This window comes from Indicator indicator, chromosome 2, assembly GCF_027791375.1.
Source record: "Indicator indicator isolate 239-I01 chromosome 2, UM_Iind_1.1, whole genome shotgun sequence".
NCBI lineage: Eukaryota > Metazoa > Chordata > Aves > Piciformes > Indicatoridae > Indicator > Indicator indicator.
In genome coordinates this window covers 27,217,208-27,235,303 of record NC_072011.1, presented here as the reverse complement: position 1 = coordinate 27,235,303, position 18,096 = coordinate 27,217,208, and the positions used below count along the sequence as shown (strand labels likewise).

The window sequence follows — 18,096 nt, the reverse complement described above, 5'->3', positions numbered from 1 at the left end:
GCTCAGCAACTTCTACTGTAGATATTTACATTTACACAGGACATTGACAATTATATTGAGCTGACTCATCTTACTTCTATTGTAGATAGCATTCACACTTCTGTATCCAATCTATCGGCTTCTCTTTCTACATTGTTACTGCTGTACATATAGAAATTCTATTAGCAAGAACTTAATAACATCTGGGATATAAAGAAAGTTGAACCAAATAGTCTTTTTGCCTTCTGAGTTTTTCTGAGCTTAGTGTTCTTTCACGTGCAGAAGTTTCTTCCCATCTAAATCAGAGCTTTCAGTGTTAGCAGTATCCGTACTAGTTATAGAATGAAAACAGCTGACCTCATGTTAGATCTCATCAGGTCCTGAATGTTAGATATGTGACTGCTTACAGCATCTGCACTGAGATTCATTGAACCCTCAATGTGTGGGCTTTTAAATCCATCTGAGTCCCTTCATGCTGTGTATTCTGCTCAGATGTGGAAGCATTTCACTTCTCCAAAGACTTCTCCAAACTGCATCCAGTTCTGGAGCCCCTATTACAAGAGGGATCTGGACATGCTGGAACATGTCCAGAGAAGGGCCACCAGGATGATCAGAGGGCTGGAGCATCTCTCCTATAAGGAGAGACTGAAAGAGTTGGGGCTGTTCAGTCTGGAGAAGAGAAGGCTCCAAAGTCACCTTATTGTGGCCTTCCAGTATCTGAAGGGGGCCTACAAGAAAGCTGGGGAGGGACTTTTGAGGATATCAGGTAGTGATAGGACTAGGGGGAATGGAATAAAGCTGGAAGTGGGGAGATTCAGGCTGGACATGAGGAAGAAGTTCTTCCCCATGAGAGTGGTGAGAGCCTGGAATGGGTTGTCCAGGGAGGTGGTTGAGGCCCCATTCCTGGAGGTGTTTAAGGCCAGGCTGGATGAGGCTCTGTCCAGCCTGATCTAGTGTGAGGTGTCCCTGCCCATGGCAGGGGGGTTGGAACTAGATGATCCTTGTGGTCCCTTCCAACCCTGACTGATTCTATGATTCTAAGTTACCCCATGTTATTTGGGAATTTGGTAACCAAATACAAAGATTTTAGCAAAGTAAGAGATATGAAAGCATATTGAATTTTGAATTGAGCATACTGAATATTAGGATTTGTTTCCAAAGACTTAAAACCTTATTCTTACTATTGTGACGTGATAGCATTTAAACATATCAAGCAGACTAATGAGAGCAGCATGTTTTGAGAAATGGAAGTATTTCACAGATCAAGTTTTGCTTTATGAGGAGAATCTGGCAGGAGTTGTTAATGTGAGCTCGGACAAATTATGGAAAATTGAACCAAATATGTTGGTACTTCCAACATTCCTGAGTTAGGCATTTTGTTCTCCATGTCTCTTTAATGCAAGCCAGCCCACCACTGTGTTCTTCTCTTGCTTATTTCTAGGTGATGTTTACAGAAGAGGATGTCAAGTTCTACTTAGCTGAGCTGGCCTTGGCATTAGACCACCTGCATGGTCTTGGAATTATTTACAGAGATCTAAAACCGGAAAAGTAAGTTAATGAGAAGGAGTGAACTGAAATGTAAATATGTGAGCTTTTAGGTCATTTCTGCTCCTTGTCATGCTAGTAAGGCAAAAGGTGCCAGAGACTCTACCTACTTTCTTGTATGAGAAACTCTGTACATGAGATCCTCACCATCAATAGAGTCTTCCTATCTTATCATTTTAGCATGAGGAAAAATACTTCAGCTCTGTTCCTGTATGATGCAGCCTCTGTGCACGTGGTCTTCAGTTCAGTGAACGATCTCAGCATGTGATTCATATCTGTGTGCCTTTGGCTTTGGAAACACTGTTCTCCATTTTCCACATTTAATCGGGCATTCGCCTAGGTGTGGTATGAAATGTTCAAAGCCACTCCACTTCTAGCTCATACAAAATACACTGTGGCATCACTCAGTTTTATTGTAGCTGTTATTTAAAGTAAATGAGCATCTCTGAAAACTGCTGTGCATATTAGCTCATGAGAGACAAGATAATCAAGATCTTAAAAACACTTACATATGTTATCCAAAATATTTTCTCAAAACTGATTCTTTCTTATACTCACACCTATTTTCTATTCCCAGTGTGGTGCTACATGGGATTTTCCTTTCTCTTTTTGCTATGCAGTACATCAGTAGATTAAATGACACACCCAGTGCTGTCATTGAGAGTGACATGATACTGGTTTTATTCCATTCCTCTTCTCTGTTGCTTTGCCTCTATCTTCTGTGCCTGCTCACATAAATCTGGCTGCAACGTTTCAAGGTTATCAGACTTTTAAATGTAACAGTCACTGTCATTAAAAAAAAATATGACCACTGGTAACAATCTGCTTGGTTGTTGCTTGCACTTCCATGTAACAGCAGAGCAGCCTTTTACTTCTGTGACACAAAGATCAAAAATATGCAGGTTTTTCTTTAAAATGGAGTGTTACTGCCTTCATACTCATGGACAAAGTAAGAGATAAAGAGTAATGGAAGGTAGATTTTTGCAGGTGAGAAGTTGAAAGGAAGGAGACTGACTATCTCCAGCACTGTACTGTGTGATTTAAACTGTAAATTCAATGTTATGTTTTGGCTACAAAAGCAACAGTGACAGTACTATATGAATACATACAGATGTACATAACCAGAGCTCTGTGCTCTTTGGGCTAGAGACCCTTTCACAAGTGACTGAAATTTCCAATCTTACCTGTTTATGCAACCAGAACTGAAAAACAGAGTTTGGGAAATTGGGGAAGTCATCCTCCAAATTAAGCCACTAGAGGGATGAAGGTACCAGTTTGTTCCATAGTATGAAATGCAGGTAGGCAGTGGTCACATTGCTGCTGCCACTGCCAGGTGCTGTTGCATCGTGTGCCAACAGCTCTTCACTTTCTGCTTTGTTCTGAATTGCTCTTCTATTCATTCACCATCAACAAAAGTGCGCATTATAGAATAACTCCAATTATAGATTTTCAGCTTGAAATTCCGTTTCTGCTGAGCATTAGTATGAATCATGCATGATTTTTCTTTCTGGTGCTGTGGTGTTTATAGGCTTATGCTGTAATTTTTTGCTGTAGGAGATGACAAAAAAACAAGGAGAAAATTAAGTACATGTCAAAACTATTCAAATTATTTGAGATACTGAGAACCTGATTTTTCAGAGTTGTCAGGATTGTGTGTCACTTTGCATTTCAAAGCACATCTCTCACTGACTTCAATTGCAAGTGAGAGCACTTAAAATTTCTGCAGACCAAACTGTAGTGTCTCAAACCAGGGATCAATGAATTGAGAAATTAGAGCTCACCTAAGAAAGGAAGGTGTCACTGATTTGCCATTGTCACACAAAAACATGTTGAAAAGGCACTATGGGTGCATTTTCATCTGACCTGAGACCAGCCAAACATCCCCTTCACTGTACCAGTCTGCTAAAATCCCCAAGTATTATCTGTTTTGCAAACCGAGGCAACAGTTCCGTGGAAGAAAGAAAAAAAAAGTAATAGTATAATTAAAACCCTTTATACAATGAGTTCACTGTGTAAAGTTAAGTTGGCATCCCTCTTTCTGGTATTTCCTAACTTCTAAATGTGTAGTTTATGGGCTTTGATGTGTAGTTAAATAGGTATCAGTGATACAGTTGAATCTGGATACAACTGTCACTGTGTAAAATTAATTGACGTGAATATAACTACTGCTATATGTAAAAGGGAATCATCCAGACTGGTATAACTCTAATTCATACCTTAGGATAAACCAAAGTATCAGTTTGATTGTCTGTATGTGGGACAATCCTTAAGTTAAAATATTGGTTTTGTTATGAAATGAACAGATTGATCATTATAGTATCCTGTAAACACACTCGAGCTGAACAAGTGAAACGAAAGAATCTTGTAGTGGGATTATAGCTCAGTTTGATGTTTAAAAGTAGACTATTTCTTAGGAGGTTTATAATTTCAAAATGCTGATTTAGAAGAAAGCTTTTTCTCAAGCCTGAATCACAGTTGCACTTCTGGTTCTTTTTTTCCCTTCTGCAAAATACTATTTTATTTCAGATTAACGGATCTTGCAAACCATAGCTAATGTAATTGTAATTGTCACAACAGATTTTCTTCTACTAAGTATGGAATAAAAAGGACCCATTATGAAATAAAGATAAAAAGAGAAGACAGAAAGTATGATCAGAGAAGTTTGCTTCCACAACCAAAGGAAAACTGTGTGTTGTCATAATCTGAATGCTTAGAAGCAGCTATATTGTTTTTTGATTCTTATTGTCACTCAAAGCTAATTCACAGAATATATGTGTGTGTATATATATATATAGTTGGAAAAGACCTCAAAGATCATCCGGTCCAACCTTCAACCCAGTACCAAAGAGTCAACACTTACCTTTTTCTCACTGTTAGTACATTATTTTCATTTTACAGAGAGTATAATTTTCAGTTCTTAACAGTAGTATTGTGTGTGTTGACAGATGGCAAATGTGGAAACACTCAGCTCTCTAAAGAGTGATGCCAGGGGCAACAGGGAAGCTGTGGGCAGCTGAGGGCATCACATAAGGGTAACAAAAGACAGAGGAGAGAACTGTAGATCAAATTTTAGGGGCTATAGGATGCATATTGATAGGAAGCCATGATTTGTTCCCTTTTCTGTTTGTATAAACATTCTTAGAGAGAAAATCTGTTGTATGCTTCAGGCTAATTTACCCCAAGACAGTATCATTAGTAATAGCTGTGTTGGTGTTGCCTCCGTTCCTTTAATGAGGTTAAGGTATGAACACTTTTAATGAGCCAAAGGAATGAAAAACATGCATTGTATACATAGAAAAGCAGTATGGATTTTCAGTAGGGAATCAATGAAATATACAATAGATGTTTCTGGGGAAAATCCACATCCTTTGAATTGCATTATTATTCACAGGGGCTTCCTGGGTGTGGGGCAAAATTTTATGTAATTTCTGTGAGCTGTACTCCTCCTTGTCCTTTTTCCAGAGCCAGGGCTGTTCATACATTCACCTTACTTCCACACTGGCAGATGCTTGGGGTTTGGCTTTTTCCTGTTCTCTTCTGAAGCGTAAGCCTCTTGTTTAGGGATTGTAGTCACAAAAAGACATTAAAATATGAGTGTTACAGGCTAGTGCTTAAAAATTAAGCCTCTTTGAGAAATCTGGAGAGAAAGAATAATGGTAAAGATGCTTCTGTCAAGAAGAATTTTCATTTATTGAACATGTAGTGACTCATCTGCTGGCCTTTGAATTGAACAATAGCAATCTGTTCTAAACACCAATGACAGAAGACCATCTCTTCGCAGTAATGTTTCAGCACGGAGAAAACCTTTCACGAAAGTATAGGGCAATGTGTTTGTTTCACTTTTGTCTTATTATTCTTCCTGAATAATTGAGTTCAAGTAACTCTATAAGAGGAATATAAAAATAGCTGACATCTTGCTAGACTGTTTCAAAAAGAGTAATATGCTAAATCTAACCAGAACTGAAAAAACACCACCCTCATTACTTTGTCAGTATTTACAGGCAGAAAAGTTACCAAAACTCATTCTTTTCAGTTTCAGTGTTCCTTCTTGTTTCTACAAAAAACTAGCAGTGTTTTTTGTGAGCCACAGCCATTTTTCTCAGAGAAATGTTGGAGTGCCTTTGTGAGAACAAAATATGTTGGCAGGTGGCAAACATGAGAACATTTAAACTTGGCTTCCAGGCTGAATTTTAATTTATGCTTCAGGACAGAATAAATTAGTAGGGGCAGAGATTCATGCAGTTAGACTGTGACTAGTCATGCTCTGCAATCACTTTTATTACTTCAGCATGAGTGTATCTACCTTTGGAGTTAATTTTAGGCCCAGTGAGTCTAAGCCTTAATTATTTGTGTGCTTGCCTTTATTATTATGAGGAGAGCAGAAAACCTGTAGCTCCTCTCTTGCTGGAGGCAGATACTCTGCAGTTAGTGGCTTCGAACACTCTGTTCTTTCTGAGCTTAGTTTGTATACTCACTATTCACATGCCATAGAATAAGAGACTCCCCTTGCAACTGCCACAGGACATACATGCTTCACACATGAGATCAGATAGATTTTTAGGATCATTTTTTCTTTCTGGAGGTACATAATACACTGAGGGTTTATTTACATGCATATTTGAGTCTTGCATATCTCCTTACCTGTCTTAAACATGTTTTAGCCATGTTAACGGAACTCTGGGCCTACCTAATGAATGGATGAATGTTTACTTTTTTGCTTTACAGCATTCTTCTTGATGAAGAGGGCCACATTAAGATAACAGGTATGTGAGGAACAGAAGACTTGATGTCTACAAGTCAATTTTTCTTTTGCAGTGTGTTCCATGCATCTTGGGTTTTGCATGGAAAAAGTTTGCTTACAAAACATCAGAAGCCAGGAGAGTTTGAGTGTTGGGCTTCTCTTCTCTGGCAAGTCATTAAGCACCCATGCTATGCAGCACATGGAGATCATGGTATTTTCTTGTTAAAATTGTACTCTTGATTGACATGAAGAATGCAGGCTTGACTGCCTACCATCACAGATGGAAGGATGTTTCCAATATGACTGCTTACTCTAGGTTAAATTCTCTGAATTAAAACAGCCCAGAAAATACTTGGAAAGGCATCCCTTTGCCACCCTGGAGGTGCTGTCAGGCCCTCTCTTTCACTGGTGTCCATCTGGGATCATTATTCCTAATTCTTTGGTTATCTGAGCCAGAATCCTTACCAACATTGTGTTCACCATAGCTGAAGTGAGAATTTCTGTTTAAATAAACTATCTTTTTGGCTTTGAGCAGTGGGAATGATATACCTGCTTTCAGGACCTCTTAACATATGGCAGTGAGGCACTCCACCTAGGCAGGGGTTCAGCACACACATGCCTCTGGCCTGCTTCGCATGGAGACAGAAGGATGTTCATTGGCTGGTTGGTGTGTTTTGTTTGAACGGTTTAAGTGGAAAAAAAGTATAACTAATTATTTTTCAGACCTGACAGGTCTCTTTTGATTCCATTTATTTAGATTTTGGTCTGAGTAAAGAAGCCATCGACCATGACAAGAGAGCATATTCATTTTGTGGGACAATAGAGTACATGGCCCCAGAGGTGGTCAACCGACGAGGACACACGCAGAGTGCTGACTGGTGGTCTTTTGGCGTACTCATGGTAATGGAAAAGTTGTGGTTGTTTGTGTGAAAGATGACTGTACAAGTGATCAGATCCCTCAGATAGGAAGTACTGCCTTCAGCAACTGAAGGTTGATAGAAAAGTAGGTGTGTTGTGTTTTTTTACATTGCATCAGTGATAGCAAACCAGCTGCTGATGGCAGTGTGGGAGGCAGCGTTTGGCCCCATATTCTCTTCTCTTTCTCACAGTCCTTTGCTGTTTTGGTTGGTTACCGTGAGCTAAGAATGTTTCTGCTGCACAGAAACAAGCAGCATTTTTCAGATGTAAGAGACATCCTTGTGGAGAAACTCAGACATGACTCTTTTTTTTTTTTCCCCCATAAAATATAGATTAAAAGGACATATTTTAGAAAGAATTCTGAATGTTTCACAGTCCCTCAGTGATTCTTTTGCCATTCATCTGTCTTATTCATGTCAGCGTTGCTGATTCTTGTTCCACTAATGAGATTTAGGCAGTACTTGGACTGACAGTGAATTCATTGTAGTCTTATTAGCTGGTTGTATATTGTCACTCAAAAACCTCTCTTTTCTCATGGTAGGAAAAGAAAACAAATACATGTACCATATCATCCTCTTTTCTTCTGTACCATTTTACTATGTCTTGATTATGACTAGTTTGGGATGTTTGCTTTGTCCTGAGTGCATGCTGAAGCTGCTTTTAAAATTAACTATCTGAAACAGTTTTAAAATTACTACTTTTCATAGGGGAGAAATCACTGGAAACTGACACAAATGTATCAACTGGCATGGAAGAATAGTTAGGAATTCATCTTTTTCTTACATATATTTGCATTGGATTACCTATACAAAAGTTGAAATTTTTCCTCACTGCTACTTAACATTGAAGAGTCCTGCAAACTATTCCACATGTAGTGTAAATGGAACCCACATGAGAAACTGTGCTAATTCATTTTTCATACACGGAAATCAATGAAAAGTTAGTTAAAATACAACATGAATTTACCAAAAATCATGCTAGCTTAATTTGATATTTTACTTGATGAGATAGCCATCTCTTTCTAAACAAAGTAAATTAAGTGGATCTTATATGCCCCATTACAAAAAATTGCTTAATACAGTGTTGCAGGGCAAATCCATTAACTGAAGACACTTATTAGTTCCTATACTATCTATGAATACATCACAGGAGGAAAAATCCTGCACCTGGGCTAGAACAATCCTCACTACCAATACAGACTAGGCAATGAGGTGTTAGAAAGCAGCCAGGCAGAAAAGGACTTGGGGGTGCTGATGGACAAGAAGCTGGACATGAGCAGGCAGTGTGCACTTGCAGCCCAGAAGGCAAATCGTGTTCTGGGCTGCAGCCCAGGTTGCAATTGGCCTTCTGGGCTGCATCAAAAGAAGCGTGGCCAGAAGATTGAGAGAGGTGATTCTGCCACTTTGCTCTGGTGACACCTCACCTGGAGTACTGCATCCAGGTCTGGAGCCCTCAATACAGGAAGGACATGGACCTGATGAAGCGGGTCCAGAGGAGGGCCACAAAAATGATCAGGGGAGTTGGAACACCTCTGCTATGAAGACAGGCTGAGGGAGCTGGGGTTGTTCAGTCTGGAGAAGAGAAGGCTCCAAGGGGACCTAATAATGACTTTTCAGGACCTGAAGGGAGCCTACAAGAAGGAAGAAGAGAGGCTGTTTACAAAGGTCTGCAGTGATAGGACCTGGGGCAATGGCTTCCAACTAGAGAAGAGAAGATTTAGATTGGATGTTAGGAACAATTTCTTTTGCATGAGGGTGCTGGAACACCGGAACAGGTTGAGGAGGGAGGGAGGTGGTTGAGGTCCCATCCCTGGAGGCTTGACAGTGCTCTACAAGAGAGATTGGACTAGTGTGAAGCTGCTTGGCTTATGAGAAGGACCTAATAACATTCTCAGCCCTGCAGCATTTGACTCAAGGATGTAGTGTCAAGAAACTTTTTCAGAGAGCTACAGAACCCTTCTCGAGCCAACCATCTAGAATTAGATGTTCAGATGCTAACCTGCTCCCTCCTGCAGCCATTCAGCCTCTTCAGTCTATGGTGCCATTATTGCTGAGGAGGATGAAGAGAAGATCAAGGAGAAGTTTGTTTGTGATGCTGTAATTTTTTTAAGCTATATGAATGATACAGGGTTTTTTTAAGCAATTATTCCCCGTGTCTGTGCCTTGAGGTCAGACACCACATATTGATTACTCTCACAGGGATATGTTCAGATAACAAAGGTAATGCTGCTCTCCTAAAGAGCACAGACTGAGGGTCTACCCAAGTGCTCAGTGCATGTTCACCAGCAGGCAACACAACACAATGAAGCACTGCAGCTGTGGCTCGTGTTCCACCTCAACATGGTTATCATGGCTCCCCTGCAGAGCCAGAGCCAAAGCATAAATTAACATAGCAATGTGCCCTTCTTATACAGCTCCATTTGCTATGATACAGAAGCTATTTTGGTTAGTTTTGTGTGATACTACATACCACAATACACTGAGCATGTTTAAATTGTGTTTATCCTACAACCAAAAGTTGTACCACCAGAGGAAGTAAGGATAGCAAGCAATGTGAAAACAAGTGAAAATCCGAGGTGAGGAAGGCCTGCATCAGTGATCTAACTGTTTGCCAGCAGGTAATCTAAGTAAATAGCATCATTTATGACCTGAATTTAAAAGCAGTAGAACTTCCTTATCTCCTGTGGCCACAAATCCACTTTGTGGATGATCACATGTTTATCATGTTTATTCAGGAACATCACTAGGTTATGTCTCATATAATAAATATATTCCAATCCTTTATCTTTTTTTTACATATTTAGTTTTTGGGAATATCTGTGTCTTCTTACTCTCTGTGTTCAGTTAAATGATGGTATATTTGGTGTTTAGATTGTTTTTCTTTCACCTGCTAATGAACTTGGCTCCTTTCCCTCTGTTTTTTTTGCTAGGCTTTCCTCTTTTCCCTCCTTTCATCCCCTTCCCCAGCAATTCAATACATTAGAATTTAAAAAAAAAAAATTGTATATAAAAGGAGATGAGTTAAAGAGTAAAATCTTTTTAAATGTAAGCTAATGCTTTAAGCCCTTGAGTGCTGCCAGGTATCTTAGAGAAAAATATCTCTAATCAGTTCAATCTTTTTCCTTTTTTTAACAGTTTATTGGTTGAGGTAAAATAAGGATGTTTCCATACACTGAAAATGCAGGACAACTTTGTGATGCTGTCTTTTCATCTGCTCATTTCTCCTTGTTATCCTTGGTCTATCACTTGTATGGTCTATTAGGGATGTTATTTTTCTGCCAATCTGAAAAACTGAAGAATTAAATAGTATCCAAAAGATTTATTAGCATTTCTCTGTAAGTAATTTGCAGTATGATGTGAAATATATGAAAACAATGTACCAGTTGGTGGCATATGCATAGACTGAAAGGAAGTGAATGTGATAGTGTAGTTTTCATACCTAAAATTTTGATCAATAGAGAGAACATATTAAGCAGATAGTGATAAAATAACCTGTAGGAAAAGCAGCCTGACACTCTTTAGTCTGTCTGATTCTGTGAAGAGGAATTAATGCTACAATTTGAAGAGTCAGGGTGTACTATGCTTGCTGAATATTGATACAGAAATGAAGGCAAGGTTGAAGATAGGCATAACCTTCTAAAATTCTGGCTAACAGAAGGTGGCCCTCCAGAATAACCAGGAAGTAAGCAATTGGGAAGCAAGGAACAAGTAGATGGTTTATACAGATGGGGAAGTGGGGAGAATCTCCTGGCAAAACTATAGGGTCTGCTTTAATAGCCAAAATTACTACAGAGTTTCTCTACACCTAGGCTCAGCTCCTTGTCAACCTGCTGTGATGCACACACCTCTGCCTTTATGCCCAAAGGTGTTAGTGGCAAATGCTCACTTCTGTTTGCACATTTAGGTCGAACAAGATTTTATATTTGTTAAACAAAATGAGCAGAAAAACAGGTTGTTGTGCAGTAAGTAAGTAGCTTTAACTGATGAAAGTAACTATTTCAATATATTTTTTTCAATCTTGTTATTTCATTTTTTAACCTTCAATAGATTTAGTCAGGACTGCAATCGAGAAGCCAGAGTTTTCTTCCAGCTGCTGCTTAGCTGAGTTCACTGAAGTGCAAAGCTTCAGTCCATTTAACTTCTGTAGCTGTTTGTCACTTTAAATATTGATGTTAAATGCATTTCTTCTGAATCTGAATTAAACTCAGCATCAGACCTGTGTAATTGCAGACATGGTAGCAAAGAACAGTTCTGTAAATATTCTCTGAGGCCACCAGGTTGGTCATTTCCTCTGCTCCCTTGAGCAATTTAAATTCCTTTTTTCCTTCCTGCCTGCCTTCCTCTCCATGTCCATCCTGTCCCAACCACCCCACCCTCCTTCTTTGGATAGTACATCTGAATCTCTTGATTTCAACTGCATCTACAGATGCTTCTGTGATATCATGATGGGTGGGAGCTACAGTCATCTTCTTCCCACATAGTCACTGAACCAACAGTTGCCTTTAGCTGTATCATCTGCATCAGTAGCATTAAAGCCCGTTTCTGCCAAAATAAATGAGCTGTAGCAGTCATTGCTAGTGCTGCTAAATGAGATTTATTACAATAACAAAGTGACATGAACAAGTGTAAGTGAACACTGGGTGCTTATCCTGAATGTAAACTCTTTAGAAATCGTGACAAGGGTTTGGTACAACACATACCACTTCTGCCCTGGCAAGCAATGGTCCCTGTCCCGTATCCCTTTATATCTGAACAGTTTTATCAGGACTAAGGCTCTGACAGACCAGAATTACTTTGAAAATGGTGCTTGATCTCCAATATCATTTAAGTAGTTTTAAAAATTCTTTCTCACATTATTTCTGTCCAGAAGATGAGTTGCCTTCCTCCAGCTCTGCCAGGCAGTTCTTCACTGGATTCTCTTAGACCAAGCAGGAGTTTTCCAGATCTTATTTATATTTGTCAGTCATACACACTTTAAGTGTTTTTCCTTGTTTCTACTGCATGTTTTATTGCCTTGAGGCAAATTGTTACCTCAGGTAGTCACTTGTTACCTCAAACTTGTTACCTTGTTTATTGCCTTGAAGTAACTTCATACCAATGCAAATTACTTCTTCAATTGATTAGAGTCAATTAGTTTTCCAGCTTCTAAACATCTCCTCTGCCTTCCTCCCAAAACCAGCAGTTACAGTTTTCTTATGCTTTTCTATTATTTTTCTTATGGTATAGCTACATTTAATCCTGGAAAAGGGAAAAGTCAGGCTATGAAACAGTCTGACACAGGTTTTGGTAATGAAAGGATCATTTTTTGCACTAATGTGATTGCCAAGAGTGAAACTACTTGTGTGATAAGGGTTGGAGAAATCTGTTATGTCTAAACAAGTGTTTGATTATAACAATTAATATTAATTAGGAGACACTTACTATAGTAGAAGAGATCCTAAGACACAGTCACAGATGTAAGCTTATAACAGTTCTCCTTACCTTCAATGGATGTTTTTCTCCTTTGTGTCCAGGCTGGTGTCTTTGTGTTTGGTGATCTATAACTTCCATCTCCGCTTACTCAGAAGAGCCAGCTGACACTCATACCCCCATTACACATTGGCAAGAACTGCATGAAAGACCTGGATTTGAGTCCATATTACACAAGCTTCTCTGGTTGTTTTGTTGTTGTTGTTACAACTGTGAAATTCATGTCAGATTTACTGAAAGCATTAATGTGTTTTAAAGGACCCATAGGTGGTTGATATTTCCATGTGTGAGTTAGGCGAATAATTGATGATGATTCCTGAATTTTGCTTTGAGATTTGGGTCCCGTTAATGTGGCATGAGAGAAAAAAGTACACAGAAATGCCTTGAGAATGTGGGGCTTGTGCAGGTTTCTCCTGCAAAGTATAGCTGTGGTACTTCTAAAGTGGTGTAAGTATACAATTGAGAAGGTGGTTCAACTCAAGGTAAAAAGTTATGGCATGTCAAACCCCTTTTCCTTGGACCACAGTACATGCCAAACACCTAAGAACATCTAATGCCCATTCATATTAAGCATCCTCTCAGCCAAATATTGCATCTCCAGCATTGGCCATAAACCAGGTGCTGGAGGAAACATCATATATGAGAGTTCTTACCAAACACAGCAAAACTTGACCCTAAGTGTCAGTGTAACAAGACACTTGAACAAAACAGTCATGTTGGTTCTTTGTGTTCTGCATAATCCAGACAGGCTGTGTCATTTTTTTCTGAAGTACATCTTGTTGGACCAATTCTGTTCCTCAAGTTTTCAGTTGTGTTGGAAACAGGAAGTAAACGTGGTGTCTATCAGCTATGCAGACCATTGAAATGCTCACATGATTTGTCATTTGGTTGTTAATCCACAGTTTGAGATGCTGACGGGATCATTACCCTTCCAGGGAAAAGACAGAAAGGAAACAATGGCACTCATCCTCAAGTAAGTACTGAAACAGCTTTCCTTCCTCTTAACCTCTGGGCAGCCCACAGGTCCTAAATATATGAAAGGTGGAGAATAATACTGAGCATAATGCATTTTTCAAAGCTATATAAAGCATGAGTTTGGGAAGGCATGCACAGCTGATGCCTGCATGTGGCTCTTAAGTTTTCAAAGTAAACAGTAGGAAGTGAATTACTGAGGGTGCCTTGCAAAGGAACTGTATCTTATTTTCTATGATCCACGCAGAGGTGATAACAGTCAGTTTCTGCAGGACAGCTCATGTTTCGTTGTTGCCAAGTTTCAAATTTTTTCCTTTGGAAATTCCCCATTCATTTAAGAGTAAATGCAGGCACAAGTATTTGAAGCTTGTCTTTGATCCGTATTACATTATTTTTCTCTGTAGCAATGAATCACCAATGAAAAAAATTACTCTCTTTAATGAATACATGGTTTAATATAATTATTTTAATAAATTTTTATTAGTTTGTTTAAATTCCTCTTTATTCCCAAATTTATTCCAGAGAGCTAAAACAGAAAAACAGAAAAGAAAAAGAAAACCACTACAAAAATGACCTATCTTGGTTGTAAATGGTGTTATGAGATTTATTAGATCTGCTGGTAAAGCCAGCAGTGAAACGTTCTTTAACTGGAATTTAAGAACAAGATCAGGTCTGCACTCTGTATTGGAATATACTTAGGCAGACTTTGGTCACCAAATCCATGTCTGCCTGTCTTGATTACTCCAGTTACACTTTTTAAACCACAGTGAGACGGAAAAAGTTTTGAAAAATCTATTTTCTTTTCAAGTGTTGTGTTCTTTCAGAGCCAAGCTGGGAATGCCACAGTTCTTGAGTGCAGAAGCACAGAGCCTGCTGCGAGCCCTCTTCAAAAGGAACCCCTCCAACAGATTAGGTATGTGCAGACATTTGATCAAGGGCATTTGTTATGTGTGCTCTGTCTTGTCAGGTGATTGATTGTTTCTCTCTGTGCATCTTCCCTGAGAGCTGTCCTCTTCATTAAGCAATGTTTTGCATTCCTTCCCAGAGCATGGTGAATCTTGAGCATTACTAGAGAAATTTGCAAAAAGCACAGGCAAACTATTGGAATCTAAAACATGGTATTAGCTGGTTGGGGTATTTTTAGGTGAAGAAAGAGAGTAAGCCACTAGCATTTATGAAGGACTGATGAGAACTGCTACGTATGATAATATAGGGAACTGAAAAAGAAGTCATTTTAATTCTGTATATTTTAGCTGCAACTCTGAGATGGGAAGTAAAAGGGAGTAGAACTTGTCTCACCTATTCTCAAATATATTTTAATGCTGTTTTATTCTGTTTGCTGGGAACATTTTCACAGCGGGCTGTTTTTTTTGTTATCCTAAATGTATTCTCTCCATGCTTACAAATGTGTTTTCACCCTTTATTAATAATCCTCTTTAAACTGTGGTAAACTAGGTGGATGTGTTGTATTATGTATTGTATGCCATGTCTACCTTTGTTTGGGAGTTCTATTAAGAAATTCATTGCAATTTGCAGTCATGGATAATACCTGGTGCGTGATTTTCATTGCAGAATTGGACAAATTCTTTGTTTTTTATGTGTAAAAATAAGAACAGTCATACCAAGTGAATGATATGGAGATAATAGCACTGTATGGCTTTTCATTTAAAAATCATCTAGTTCTGTGAAAAATTGTGGAGGTTTGTTCTCCTTACAGCTTTCTTGTGCTACATTTTGAGTGAAAAGGGGAAGAATTTGCTTCCAAAGGAAAGGGACAAACCTTCCCTTCATATCTCTTGCATTTTTTGTGACCTTAGGATCCTGAGTTTAGTCATTCAGTTGTATAGTACCACAAGAGAGCTGATAGCTTATTAGATTATGCAGTTGACTTTCATTGCTATCCGTAGGAGTTTTAGCAGCTAACAAATTACTTATCTTGTGGGGAATGGCATAGACTGATTAAATACTGTGACTTGAGAAAAGCAGTTTGCTGTTCTGTCTTGTAATTGTTTACATTTGAAAGATTGTTTCAGATTGGAAATATAAAGTTAGAAGCAAAATTAAATTAGGAAACAGCTTGTTCTGAGATGTGGAAGAAGGAAGAGCTGCCAGAGAGGTTTCTCCCTTTACTGCTTGCAGTACCCATACTCACTTCTCAAATGCTGGAGGTGATGCAGCTGAAGGTCGGGTGCCCAGTGCTTTTGGTCCTCTGCTTAGCAGTTACAGTGTTACTGGCCAGACAGGTGACAGAAAGCTAAACACTGGACAGGCCATTTCCATCCCCATCTGCCTGAGCAGTGGCTTCTGCACACCTGTGGAAGATGGACCCTCTGCTCTCTCCCCTTGAGCTTCTGCTTGACCTTTTCATGCTCGACTAGCTCGGCCCCTTGCTTCAAATGGGGCAGTGTGTAGGTTACTCCAACCCTCTGCTGCTGCAAATTGCAATGAATTTCTTAATAGAACTCCCAAACAAAGGTAGACATAGCATACGGTACATAATACAATGCATCCACCTACTTTACCACAGTTTAAATAGGATTATTAATAAAGGGTGAAAAGCACCATCAGACTGTGGTGTTTTCAGTGAATGATGTTTTCTGCCTGGCTGCAGAAACGCAGCCAAAGCCCCCCTCAGCCTAACACACAGAGGTCAGACACAGTAGCTCAGCTGTTTTCCAAGAAATCCTAAATCCTAAGTGAGCAAGGACAGTATGGAGCAGGCTGCTTCTCCTTGCCACCACTAGGGGAGCAGGAAGTAAGTGCCCTTGCTCCACTTACCGACCAGGGTACAACCTGACTTCTTATGACCAAGAGGGCAAATGATTAGGTGAAATTTGGCTATTAACATCCTAAATCTCTTTACTACATTAAATTAACCAGAGATAGAGTTAAGCCTTGGCACTCTAACAGCTCTGAGCTGGCCCCAAGTGGCAGATGCTAATTTTTTATATAAATGCCTGTGTCAACGTCATGCTGCATTCATTGCCACACATCACAGTCCTCCACTGAGAGATGTAGCTATGGGTGGGCTTTTTTCTTGGTTCTGATTTCTGTGGTTTTACGGAAAAAGAGAACAGGAGCTAAAAGTTTGGCTTTCTAATGGAGCATCTGAAAAAGGTGGGTCATTCCCATCAGACAATGCTGAATCCACAAGCATAAAAAAGAAGGAAAATGGAAACAGTGGGGGAAAAACAGAGCAGGGAAGACTCAATGCATCAGTAGTTATCCTGAGTCTAGGGAATGCTTACATGTCTGTAACATTTATTCCAGTCTTTTGAAATCAGTTTGGTACTCAGGTTTCATCCTTTTGTAGTACAGAGAAAATGTTTTGCATAACAAAGTTCCCTGTCACCTCCACTGACAAGACATTTTTCACAGGTATTTCTTTCCCAAAGAGTTTCTCAGTGTAATTCTTTCCAGAGAAACTCTGTTGGTTTCACGTTTCTGTTGGCATCACTAAAATCAGAATAAATCTGCCAAGGGTATCTGGTACAGACTTTAGAGTGTGCATTGAAAATACATGCTGAGGAAGGCATAGAACAAATCTTATTATTATCTAAGTCTTAATATTTTCTTGCTCAGTACCCAGAGGCCATAAATCACTGTCTAGGGAAGAGTAAAAATAAGCTAAGCATTAAAGATGCATCACCCACATTTTCTCCCAGTCTACACCTGCTTTAAGCTCAATAAGGGATTTCCTGAACCTCTTGTGGCTTGTTGATGAAGCAATCTTCAACGCATTTAATTTATAGTTTCTCATCTTCCTTTGAAGATGTATAAATATTTTGCACCCACATCATCTTTCCAAAGGAATTCCATGCCACACAACTATCTTTTGCCTGAGGAAACATCTCCAGGTTGTTCTGAACCTGATCCCTGCAAGCATTATTTAATGACCTTTGTTTTTATACTATAAAAAATGTGGACAAGTTAATCTCTATTGCCTTGTTCCAAATAACCATAGTCATTTAGATCTCTGTTGTATAGCCCCTCAGTCATCTGTGTCCAGATTGAAAAGTCAGTAATTACATACCATCCGTGTTGCTCTTTGATTTTTCCTACCTTTAATAAATACACCCTTTTATAGATAAGCATGTTGACCATATTACATACTCAAGTTGTAGGTATACAGCAGACTTAGAGAGTGACAATATAATGATGTTCTCCCTTTTGTCCTCTTTTGCTCTTCGAAGGTTTGATTTTGAGTTGTATTTCCCTAGAAATGTCTCTCACAGCCAAAAGGCCTTGTTCCTGGCAGGGGGTGAGCACCTTCTGAGCACATAATTTTGTATGGCAGGCTAGGATGGCTTATCCTCATATGCATTACTTAGATTTGTTTATACTATAAGATCATCAGGATGGGGAAATAAGCAGAAGAATATTTGTCTTGCATTAGTATCCGGAAGGCCTGACAGACACTCCCACGTTACATTCACAAAGTGTTTGCTTGTCATATCCATCCATTCATCAGTG

The 18,096-nt window shown here is 39.2% G+C and overlaps 1 protein-coding gene across 2 annotated transcripts in view; it reads left to right on the top strand.

The window, feature by feature from the left end:
• Window positions 1–18,096, top strand: part of RPS6KA2 (ribosomal protein S6 kinase A2) — a 291,646-nt gene that overhangs the window by 233,553 nt on the left and 39,997 nt on the right. For both annotated transcript variants that reach the window (XM_054399265.1, XM_054399264.1), the window contains 5 exons: window positions 1,421–1,527; window positions 6,250–6,287; window positions 7,023–7,165; window positions 13,554–13,624; window positions 14,448–14,536. In XM_054399265.1, coding sequence (XP_054255240.1) covers window positions 1,421–1,527; window positions 6,250–6,287; window positions 7,023–7,165; window positions 13,554–13,624; window positions 14,448–14,536 — 448 coding nt within the window. The remainder of the gene's footprint in view (window positions 1–1,420; window positions 1,528–6,249; window positions 6,288–7,022; window positions 7,166–13,553; window positions 13,625–14,447; window positions 14,537–18,096) is intronic.